Genomic DNA, 11,278 nt, shown 5'->3' with positions numbered 1-11,278 from the left:
TCTCTCTCTCTCTCTCCCTATCATTTCTTTCTTAATGTTAAATTATGTATTAATGTATACTCAAGTTAGAATAACAGACAGACAAGCTGTCTGCTCCTGGAGTGGCCCTCCGAGAGGGGGAGACGTAAGTCTTGTAGTTTTTTTCCCTAGAAAAAAAATCAATAAAAAGGGGTGTCGTCTTATTTTCAGGGTAAAATAGTCATTATACAATCGTTAATGATGCAGCGCGATCCGTGTGTGAGATTGAGAACAAGACAGTGTCGCCGAGGGTGGAGGTCTGACTGCAGGAACCCTCTCTCCTCTGCTCTGCCCGGGGTGCGAGGCGCACGGTCTGGTCCGGTGGGACTCGGAGGAGGTTGAGAACAAGTGTCGCCAAGGTTGGAGGTCTGGATGGAACCCTCTCTCCTCTCTCCTCTCCTCTCTCCTCTGCTCTGCCCGAGGTGCGACTGGCGCACGGTCCCCCAGTGCGTTTCTGCAGGGCTCTGTCACGACTGCTCCCTCCGGTCCCTACAAGCTTCCCGGCCGCAGCCGTCATGCGCGCCGTATAGACTGAGCCTGAGCAGTGCAAGTGCACCTTGCCTATTACATTGAATAAAACAATGTGTTTTATCATTCTTTTAAAATACAATTATTTTATTCATAAAAACAAGAGTTGGTCTTCAAAAAAGTATTTTTCCAAAAATGAGTCTTGAAATCAGGGTCGTTTTATATTCGGACCAATACGGTATTGTAAATAATTTGTTAATTGACCACTGTGCCCATTCAATATAAAGACTACTGGGATGTATTCAAATTATTATATATTTTTTATATTTGTACAGCCTAATGTTATTTCGATTTTAATGTAATTTTACTTTGAATTTGATCTAATTTCACTTTAAACATTTTTCACTTATACATTTAATTTATAATTGATATGCAGTTTTACTTTAATGTAATTAAATTGTAATTGTTTAAATGTACTTTAATCTACATACAATTATAATTGAATCAATTTTAATTTGTATTCGTTAATTCATTAATTAATAACATTTAAGCTGTGGGTTTTCATCTATTCAAATGTTACTTTTAATTTAATCTAATTTTACTTTGAACGGCAAATGGATGCCCTCCAAGAAAAAGAAGAAATAGAATGGAGATGTGTTGACTTTGATATGAATGTAGGCCAATGTGAATAAACCCCATATTGATATAAATATAGGCCAATGTGAATAAACCCCATATTGATATGAAGGCCACTGTGAATAAACCTCATATTGATATAAATGTAGGCCAATGTGAATAAACCTCATATTTATATAAATAGGGCAATGTGAATAAACCTCATAATGATGCTGTTTGGCAGGTCTCCCTTGGAAAACTGATTTCTTTTTTATGTCAATGGGACTTCCTGGTAAAATAAAGGTAAAATAAATAAATAAAATGAATGTATGCCTATGTGAATAAACACATTGATATGTATTTGTAGTTGTTATATTGATATTATACAAATCCAGGATTGGGGCTTTAATATAATTACATTTTACTCTTGAATGTAATATCTTTCATTATTATTATTATTATTATTATTATTTTATTATATCTTTTCCTCAAGGTGATGTTTCCATTCATTATTATAATTATAATTTGGTCAGTTATCCACTAGATGGCAGAAGGACAGAGTAGAGCTAAACAGCCTGTTTCAACCTGTGATAATGACAGTCTGGTATGGCAACTGCTCTGCTTCAGACCGGAAAGCTCTCTCTCTCTCGCTCTCGCTCTCGCTCTCGCTCTCTCTCCTCTCTGTCTGTAGTGTGGTAGTGAAAGGGTTAACCCTCTGTAGTGTGGTTGTGAAAGGGTTAACCCTTTGTCGCATGGCAGTGAAAGGGTTAACCTTCTGTATTGTCGCAGTGAAAGGGTTAACCCTTTGGTAGTGTGGTCGTGAAAGGGTTAATGCTTTTGTATTTACCTCCTGATGGAGGCTGCTAGTGGTCAAGTATGCTTTGAGATATTCAAAGTTCACTGAAACATATTCTTTATTTTAATTACATTTTTTATTTAACCTTTATTTAACCAGGCAGTTAAGAACAAATTCTTATATTTACAATGATGGCCTCGCAAGAGGACAAAAGGGCCTCTCGAAGGGTAACAGGGAAAGGGGACCAAAGAAAGAAATAAAATAGAAGAGACAGACGATACATACATCACAGAGGTAAGGGAAATAATTAAAAGACACACCAAACAAACAACCAAATGAAATTAGGTTTGAGGTATGCAATACATGAAGCAGAACAGATCAATTACAGTTAAAATGCTTGGTGACAGTTGCAGGTGTGTGTAAACAACTCTGCGATAGAGTCCTTAAACGTAGTGAGGGGGATCAATTTGTCCATTTTCAAAGTATTTAGCATCTCGTTCTCGTTCCAACTGCTGGGAGCAGCAAATTGGAAGGAGGATTAACCAAAGGAAGGGAACATCTCGATATTGTCATGCACCTCCAAGCCTCCAGGCTTCCCGTCTTCTCTAACCCTTGGTTTCTCTCACTCTACCCCGACCCAGCTATTCCCTCTCTCGCTCTCTTCTAGGATGGGGTGCAGGTGTGTGAAGACCGGAGGAGCAGCTGATTGACATCTACCGGCTGATTGCTCTTCGACCTGGCTCAGATGTCATGAGGCTGCCAGATCGTATAGTTTCCTATTTACCAGTCAGTCCTTATACTCTTGCTCTGTCTCATGACCTTTGCTTTACCTAACTTGTCTTGTCCTCCTTTGCTCGCAGTTCCCTACCTGGCTTCACACCCTGCTCCCCGTGTATGACCTTTGCCTGCCTGACTATCTTCCCTGGATTGTCTGAGAGTGAGAACCCGCTCCCGGCTACGACCCCTGTCCCCCTGCTTGTCGGACTACCCGTCTGTGCACTCACTCCCTGTCTAAGGACCTGGTTACCGGATTCTCCCTTTTCCAAATAAATACCCGCCATTTGGGTTTTCTCCGATTCCACATAGTCTCTGCCTGTTTGTGTCTGCATCTGGGTTCTGGCTTTAGTTCACTCGTTACATATATGGTGAGCAGTTCTGGTTTTATAGGGACTAGATATTCCTGTAAATCCTGATAATAAACTATTAAATGTCATCAGATTGTAGTGATTGTTTAACCCTTTCACTACCATACTACAGCCAATTAACCTTCTGTAGTGTGGTAGTGAAAGGGTTCACCTTCTGTAGTGTGGTAGTGAAAGGGTTAACCCTTTGTCGTGTGGCAGTGGAAGGGTTACATTTCTGTATTGTTGCAGTGAAAGGGTTAACCCTTTGGTAGTGTGGCAGTGAAAGGGTTAATAAAACTGTAGCAAAGGGATAATACAACACATGGGTCAATATGGCTGTAGTCACCAACTATTATATCAGTCTGTTATATATTATTCTATACATCAGTCAGTTATATATCATTCTATACATGAGTCTGTAGTTTTACATGAGTCTCTGCACACATTCAAACTGACAGTTTATGAAATCTTATTGTGAACCAGCCGGCAACATCCTCTAGATTTATTCTAGGTTCATTTAAATTATATTCCAAGTCCCATTCTATTGTCATCTGAGCTGCCGCTGAATTTAGAATGAAACAAGGAAGTGGGTTGGAGACTAATAACAACAACTAACAAACAAAGTAAGTAAGTATAACTAATCCTATACTCTATATATATACTATACTCTACTCTCTATACATTTGAAAAAGAAACACAACATTAATTAATACGGTCTGTATTGATCGATTTATGATCAAAACAGCAGGGTCCCCCAATTGGGGGACCCTACAGCTTCAACGCCACCCATTTTACGAATCTACAAGTTCATTCCTTTGCCCCAGGAAAGTTCAGTCAGTATTTGTGAACATTTGTGAAACTGGTGCTAATGGATGTCTTCAACCTTCAACCTGACTCTTCCCAGTCTGCCAGAGTGGTCTCTCTCACAGCAAGACAAGGGTAGACAAAAGCAAGGTAAAACCAATTCAAATACATACAACGTGTTTGACAAAGGTTGGAGATCAAGGTCTTAAACTCGGCAAGAGAGAGGGGAGAATCTCAAGCTTTAAGGACTGTTGGAGTTCATTCCATGAGCTATAGGGGCATCATAGCGAAATGCAGATTTACATTGTTCCAAGCTAACTCAGGGGACCTTATGAGCCAGCCAGTCACTAGAATGGGTTCCATAGGTTCCAAAATTGCATTCCAATAATGATGCAGTATAAGACGGTAGCTTACCAGTAAGGGCGTTAAACATTTACAAATATCAGTTCGTCAGAGAGGGCCAACCAACCTTCTCATAAAGGACACAGTGATGAGCGTCATATCTGCACCATTGATGAATCTGAGGCCAGAGTGAGTCCAAGGATGTACTGTAAGGGTTGAGGCTGCAGCATGCATATAAATTACATCACTATCCATTTTCTAGGCCTATTGCCTAGAATCACATTTATAGAACCAGTAGTGCCACAGTCATCACAATCTTTTATGGCTGTGGGTAGGGCGTTCCACATTGTTGTGGCATAATTGCGAAACGTGTTTAGTCCCTTGTTTGAGCCGAATCTGGGTTGAACATGATTTGTGGAACTCCCTCTGTTGTTGTGGTTTTGGTATTCACTGACCTTTGATAGCACCCAACCTAGGGCTACGCAGGCTCAATGGCTTTCATACACTGGCACCGGCACACATCACACTACACAAAGGCTGAACGGCTCAGGAGACAGGGATTGATATCAGCCAATTAAGGGGGGGAAGGATGATTAGGTGGCCTTGATGTCAGAGACCTGATTGGGAATTTGGCCTCTCTTTTTGATAGGCGTCCTGGGTTCTTTTAACAACCGAGATTCAGTCAGGACTTGTCTCATCCAAAGGACTTACACACCGGGGAGCCCACTGCATTGATGTCTCGTTGACAACACACAGGCAACTGTAGCTGTATGGACGGAGCTGGCGGCTTGAGGAAACCGTTAAGATGTGGTTGTGCCTCAGGCCACGTTGCAATAACAGGAAGGAAGAACATCTTGTGGTTTAGAAATCTAGAAATAAAAAAAACACACACGTCACACACACACACCATTATATTCATTGATCCATCCACGATCTAGTCAGAGTATGTCACACTGAGACCCAGCATCTCTTTTTCAAGTCATCCCTGGCCAAGATAGCAGCATACAAAAGGTTCCGTATAAAATGCACGACAACGACAACATAGATAGAACGACCATGAATAAACACATGAAACAAATGAGAGAGAGAGAGAGAGAGAGAAATCGAAATATTTAAAACTTTTAATAGATTTACCCTATCTACTATCATTCACAATTAATTTAACCCTTTCACTACCACACTACCAAAGGGTTAACCCTTTCACTGCGACGATACAGAGAGGGGTAACCCTTTCACTGCCACATGACACAGGGTTAACCCTTTCACTACCACACTACAGAAGGTTAACCCTTTCACTACCACACTACAGACGGTGTGTGTGTGTGTGTAGGTGTGTGTGTGTGTGTGTGTGTGTGTGTGTGTGTGTATAAACATGTAGTTTATGTAGTTATAGTGATATAATGACAATAAACGTTTGGTGTGTTCTGTTAGCAGCAGCCGTGTGGCTATTCTATATATCCTGAATCTACATGTAAGGATATATACAGTAGTATACACAGGACAGGCACGTGCACACATAGAGGCCAAGGGGTGCTTGAGCACCTGCCTTTTTGAGCCACATCAAAAAAGTGCGCTTTTTGGAGAAAAAAAAAAGATATATATATATATTATTATTATTAAAAAAAATTACCGTTACGCATATAGACTGCCCTTCCAACTGAAAAATGTCAGGATAGAATCAAAATATTAGGTAAAGAGAGAGAGATGCCCCATATTCCATTGCAGTTTGCACGGCCTCCTCAGCGTGCCTCTCCGCGGACCTATATATTTTATGCATAGCGTGGGTGGTGATGATGATGATGATGATGATGATGATGATGATGATAGAAACCGCTGTGGCGCATACAGTTGAATGCTGGTATTACACTCATTGAGGGACACAAAGAAGTCAAGTCCGATGGGATTTGGGAATCTCAAATACAAATCGGGATTGGAATAAAAAATGCATTTATATTAAACAATACAGAATATACAGCACTTCTTGGGGTCTGTAGGGTAAGCACTTATTCCCTCCCCCCTGAACATTTATGGAGATGTACGGGCCTTTTAAGTCAGTGATAAAAGTGTTTTTCAAGGATAAGTGAGCTCCTGCACTGATTATTATAGTTCAATATTCAATATTTGATCACCAAAACCCCCCAAAAAGCATAAAAAGCCCCCCCCCCCCCCCGCCCGAAAAGAGCCCTTAAAAATCGCGCTCGCGCGCTACGCGCGCTCGATTAATATATACAAACAAGTGTAGTGCCCTTTTCAGCCTTTGAGCACCTGCCCCTCTAAAGTCCTGTGCACGTCCCTGACACAGGATATATATACTCAGCGGGTGTAGCTCCAGTAACTATGAGTAACTGTCATAGCTGAGAGGCGGGGTGTGTGCATGTGAAGTGAGAACCACAAGATTAGAGGATTTCCTATACTGGGATGTCTTAAATATGGGCTGCAAGATCCCATCTGTGGTATTCATTTTTACCATACCTCCACAGAGCAGTGGACAGTGGTACAGGCCAATGCCACCTTGCCCAGGTAAGTGCACATCCACACAGACAGGGTAGGGTATAGCTTCCTAGCCACTGGAGATAGAACCAACATGGCTACATGGTAATTGTTGTAAACACATCCTCTCTATGCCACTTTCATTCCAGGGAAAACATGATAGGAGTACAAGTGATACAAAAAAAGCTGTAATGGTCATATCAAGTCATTAGATATCACGATAGTGTGTACGTAAATGAAAATGTATGTGTCTGATAAAGAGATAGGTATATATGGATGAAAAGGCATGTGTCTGATAGGGATATATTATTAAAATATTGTATAATTGGCTGATATGAACATAGATAATGTATTTAAAAGCTAAATAGTATATTATGCTGTATTGTATTATGAATTAATTATGAGTAGGTATTATTGTATTGTATTATGAATTCATAAGGCGTATATATTGTTGTATTGTATTATGAATTTGATTGGGGTTTTTATTGTTGTTTTAATTGTCTGTATGACATGTAAATGTTGTGAGTGTATACGTCTGTAACTGTATTTTATGTGTTATGGACCCCAGGAAGAATAGCCCCAGCACTGCTGTGGCTAATGGGGATCCAAATAAACTTATAAACTTATGTGAGTATTTTGTTATTGTAATATGTCAGTTCTGATGTTTTAAGCTGTTGATAGTTTAATGGATTGATGAATCTAAAACTGGGGCATTCCGCATTTGTTGTCTTTCACTTGTTAAGAAAAGCTGAAAGCACTGCTGCCACACCTGCACTATAAGCTTGTTTTCTTGACAGGGCCGTCGCACCAGTGACCCGTATGATTCTGAGATGGAATACACCTCAGTGCTCATGAGAACCTCTGGACCCCGGCTCTTCATCCTCCTCCTCCTCAGCGTGTGCTCGTGCAGCTGGTACCTGCTGCTCCACAGAGGCGGCGGCTCGTCGGACCGGAAGCTCCGCACGGTGAGACGTCACCCGGATATCCCTCCTCCTCCTCCTCCTCCTCCTCCTCCTCGGAACATCAGCATCCTGCTGTGGCACTGGCCGTACGGTCGCCCCTACAGCCTGGACGGAGACAAGTGCCGGGAGATGTACGACATACGTCACTGTTTCCTCAGCGACGACACCTCCACGCTCTCCACGGCCGACGTGGTGGTCTTCCACCACCACGAGCTGACGACGGGCCGCTCCCTCCTGCCTCTCCATGTCCCTCGCCCGGCCTCCCAACACTGGGTCTGGCTGTCCCTGGAGCCTCCCGTACATAACGGAAACCTCACCCCTTACAACGGTCTCTTCAACTGGACCATGAGCTACCGACAGGACGCGGACATATTCACACCTTATGGGAAGACCACTCCAGGAAGGGGCACTACCAACTGCATTATGCCTAAGAATAGGTCTTGTCTGGCTAGCTGGGTGGTCAGTAACTACAGGTCCACGCAGGCTAGGGCTGGTGTTTACCAAAGTCTGAAGAAATATATGCCCATAGAGGTGTATGGCAGATGGATGAAGAGGCCGCTACCAAGTATCAGCCTGTTGCCCACCGTCGGACGCTGTCATTTCTACCTAGCGTTTGAGAACTCTGAGGCCACGGACTACATCAGTGAGAAGTTCTGGAGGAACGGGCTTCAAGCAGGGGTGGTTCCCGTGGTTCTCGGGCCCAGCAAGGCTACCTACGAGGCCCTGGCCCCGCCCGGTTCGTTCATCCACGTGAGGGATTTCGACAGCACCGCGAGGTTGGCCGCCTATCTCAAGAGTCTGGCTTCAGACAGGGAGGCCTATGAAGCTTACTTCAAGTGGCACCAGACGCACGGCATCGAGACCTATACTGACTGGAGAGAACGACTGTGTCAGATCTGTGTAAACTACACCCGACTAGCAGTCAGAAAGATCTACCATGACCTGGAGAACTGGGTGGACAAATAGAAATGTGTTATTTTGTCTCCCTATACGTTGACTCCACTGAATCATATTGGTTGGAACTTACATATCTACAATTATACAACGGCATGCAAGTTTCTCGATTCTGATTGGCTGAAACAGTCAATTTACACGTGGGTATTTGTAATAATCCCACGCTCTTGGTCCCAGGACCCGCCCACAACCGCATTCCTATCACTCCGCCGTTCGTGGTTTTAGGAATGAAAGCAAGATGGCGGACATGCCGCACAGTAAACATTACGAAAGGATATGGTGATAGGGTCATAAAGACTAATTATACAACGGCATGCAAATTTCTCGATTCTGATTGGCTGAAACAGTCAACTTACACGTGGGTATTTTTCATAACCAACGCTCTTGGTCCCAGGACCCGCCCACAACCGCATCACTATCAATGCGCGTTCGTGGTTTTAGAAATGCAAGCAAGATGGCGGACAGTAAACGTTACGAAAGGATAATGGTGATAGGGTCATAAAGACTAAATGAAAAACGATTCTGTCACGGCGAATGTCTTAGTTGCTTAAACAATGTTGAATGATGTAATTGATGGGTCATGAGTCATTGTGGAACAAAATAAAAATCGCGCAATTTTTTTTTTATAGAAATGTGTCAACAGACTAAAGCAGGGAACCACAATATTTTGCATACGAATTATGCAGAATGTAATATCATAACTATCTATTACTTTTCTTGCAATTGAGCCAATTTTCCTTAGGTACGGTTTTGAGGTGTGTGTTCAACAGAATGTAGTATCAAAAACACATTCACAAAAAGTATGGGTTACTGAATGCTGAACTGCACTGTTATAATCACTAAGCCATTGTAAGACCTTACCTGTGTCCCTGTATCACTTGTCTCTGCTGCCCTTTGATTAAAAAACATCCCTATGTCCATTTTCCTTTTTTTTGGGGCATATTTCAGATAGTCACAGTAAAAGTCACCTAGTAAAAGTGAGATCATTGACAATATCAAAACATGCTAGGGCTGTACCAAATAGTTCGAAGCTTCGTTCATAATGTTGACATTCGAATTCTAAATCAACATAAAAAAGTGTAATAAAAAAAATAAAAAATAAAAAAAATCTTATTTTAAATTTGCCATACTTTGCCATACCAGAACGACGCCCCTGGTTAAGTTTAGGCACTCTTTCGAAGTCTCTCTCTTTCGAAGTTGGTTATGGTTAGAGTTTGTCTTTAGAGCAGGGCGATAGACCACCAGCCCTGATTCCAAACTCTAACCTTACCAACTTCGAAAGAGAGCGACTTCGAAAGAGTGCCTAAACTTAACCAGTTGGAAACAAGGCGGACAGTAATAAAATTAGCAATCAATCAATTCAATAATCCACGCTCACTTAAAACAGCGCACCTCCCAGCTGCTTCTATAGAGAGTAGGTACAAAAAAAAATCTTATAGGGAAAAGAACCCCCCCCCCCCCCGCTATATAGGGCAAAGAAAACGTTTAATTTTTTTTTCCTATAGGGAAAAGAAAACTTTTTTGTTGTTGTTTTACCTACTTTCTATAGAAGCATCTAAGAATGAAGTTCTATAGAAAGTAGGTTAAAAAAGAAAAGAAAAGTTGGATGTGTTAGTTTGTTGGATGTCTAGTTGAAAGACAGTTGGATGTCTTAGTTTGTTGGATGCCTAGTTGAAAGACAGTTGGATGTCTTAGTTTGTTGGATGTCTTAGTTGAGAGACAGTTGGATGTCTTAGTTTGTTGGATGTCTTACTGAAAACAGTTGGATGCACTTCCGAGCTGCTTCCACATGGAGGCAACTTCTCTTTTTTTTTGGGAACTACTTTTTCTGGCGGATGGTTTTTTCAATAAATCTTCAATTAATGTGTGTTTATTGTAATGTATAGCAATAAGGTTGGATGAATGCGCCAGTTGTATAAAAGCCATTACACCACGTGCAGTCGTGGGTTGTGAGAATTAGACCATGCCTAGGGGGGTCTAACGACCACCCCTAGGCACGGTCTAATTCTCACAACCCACTCCTGCGCGTGATGTAATGCTTAAGTGAAATGCAGACGTATACTTTGTAATGTGTATGCATTATGTCTTTGTCTTTACTCTACATGATAGGGACACTTGCTTGAGAAACTGGGGATGTTGTCATTTGGGAAGTGTACACCACAGCAATAAATCTCCACTTGTGCATGAAAGGAGAAGTGGCTACAAGTTTATTTTTAATAACAGCTAGATACAGGAAATGTGCCAATATTTGACTTTATATCAAGCAAGTGTCTTTTTCTCATTCTATTCAGCCCCTAAAAAAGCAATTATCTGAAGAATAATTGTTCTGAATTATAAAACAATTATCTGAAAATATTAAATTGGATGCTAGACTATAACTCAGCCTCTTGGTAATAGATTCATGTCAACGTTTTTGTCATGCAACTTCCCCCTCTGGGACCAATATCATTTTGAGTCACTCACTTCCTGGGCACATTGTAGAGCTAAATTACAATATTTTATTGTGAAATAAGAATAATATAATGTGATAAATTGATATGCTATTGTGAGATTACAACATCTGATGTGATATTACAGAGAAAGACTTTCGTCTTGTTTTGTATAAAATTACAATATTTTATTGTGAAATAAGAATAATATAATGTGATAAATTGATATGCTATTGTGAGATTACAACATCTGATGTGATATTACAGAGAAACACT

General features: G+C 41.3%; 1 protein-coding gene across 1 annotated transcript; it reads left to right on the top strand.

The window, feature by feature from the left end:
• The first annotated feature begins 6,530 nt into the window (after positions 1-6,530).
• On the top strand, positions 6,531-11,278 carry LOC311237724 (alpha-(1,3)-fucosyltransferase 7-like). The gene is made up of 3 exons (XM_084325695.1): positions 6,531-6,687; positions 7,226-7,284; positions 7,455-11,278. The coding sequence occupies exon 3, from the start codon at positions 7,488-7,490 to the stop codon at positions 8,583-8,585; it is 1,098 nt and encodes a 365-aa protein (XP_084181821.1). The 5' UTR covers positions 6,531-6,687; positions 7,226-7,284; positions 7,455-7,487; the 3' UTR covers positions 8,586-11,278.

Source organism: Notolepis coatsorum (genome assembly GCF_963971535.1).
Source record: "Notolepis coatsorum genome assembly, chromosome: 12".
NCBI classification, from domain to species: Eukaryota; Metazoa; Chordata; class Actinopteri; order Aulopiformes; family Paralepididae; genus Notolepis; species Notolepis coatsorum.
This window is presented reverse-complemented; position numbering and strand designations above follow the sequence as displayed.

Excerpts from the sequence above, each read along its gene's own strand:
- LOC311237724 (XM_084325695.1), top strand. The coding sequence starts at position 7,488 with ATGGAATACACCTCAGTGCTCATGAGAACCTCTGGACCCCGGCTCTTC.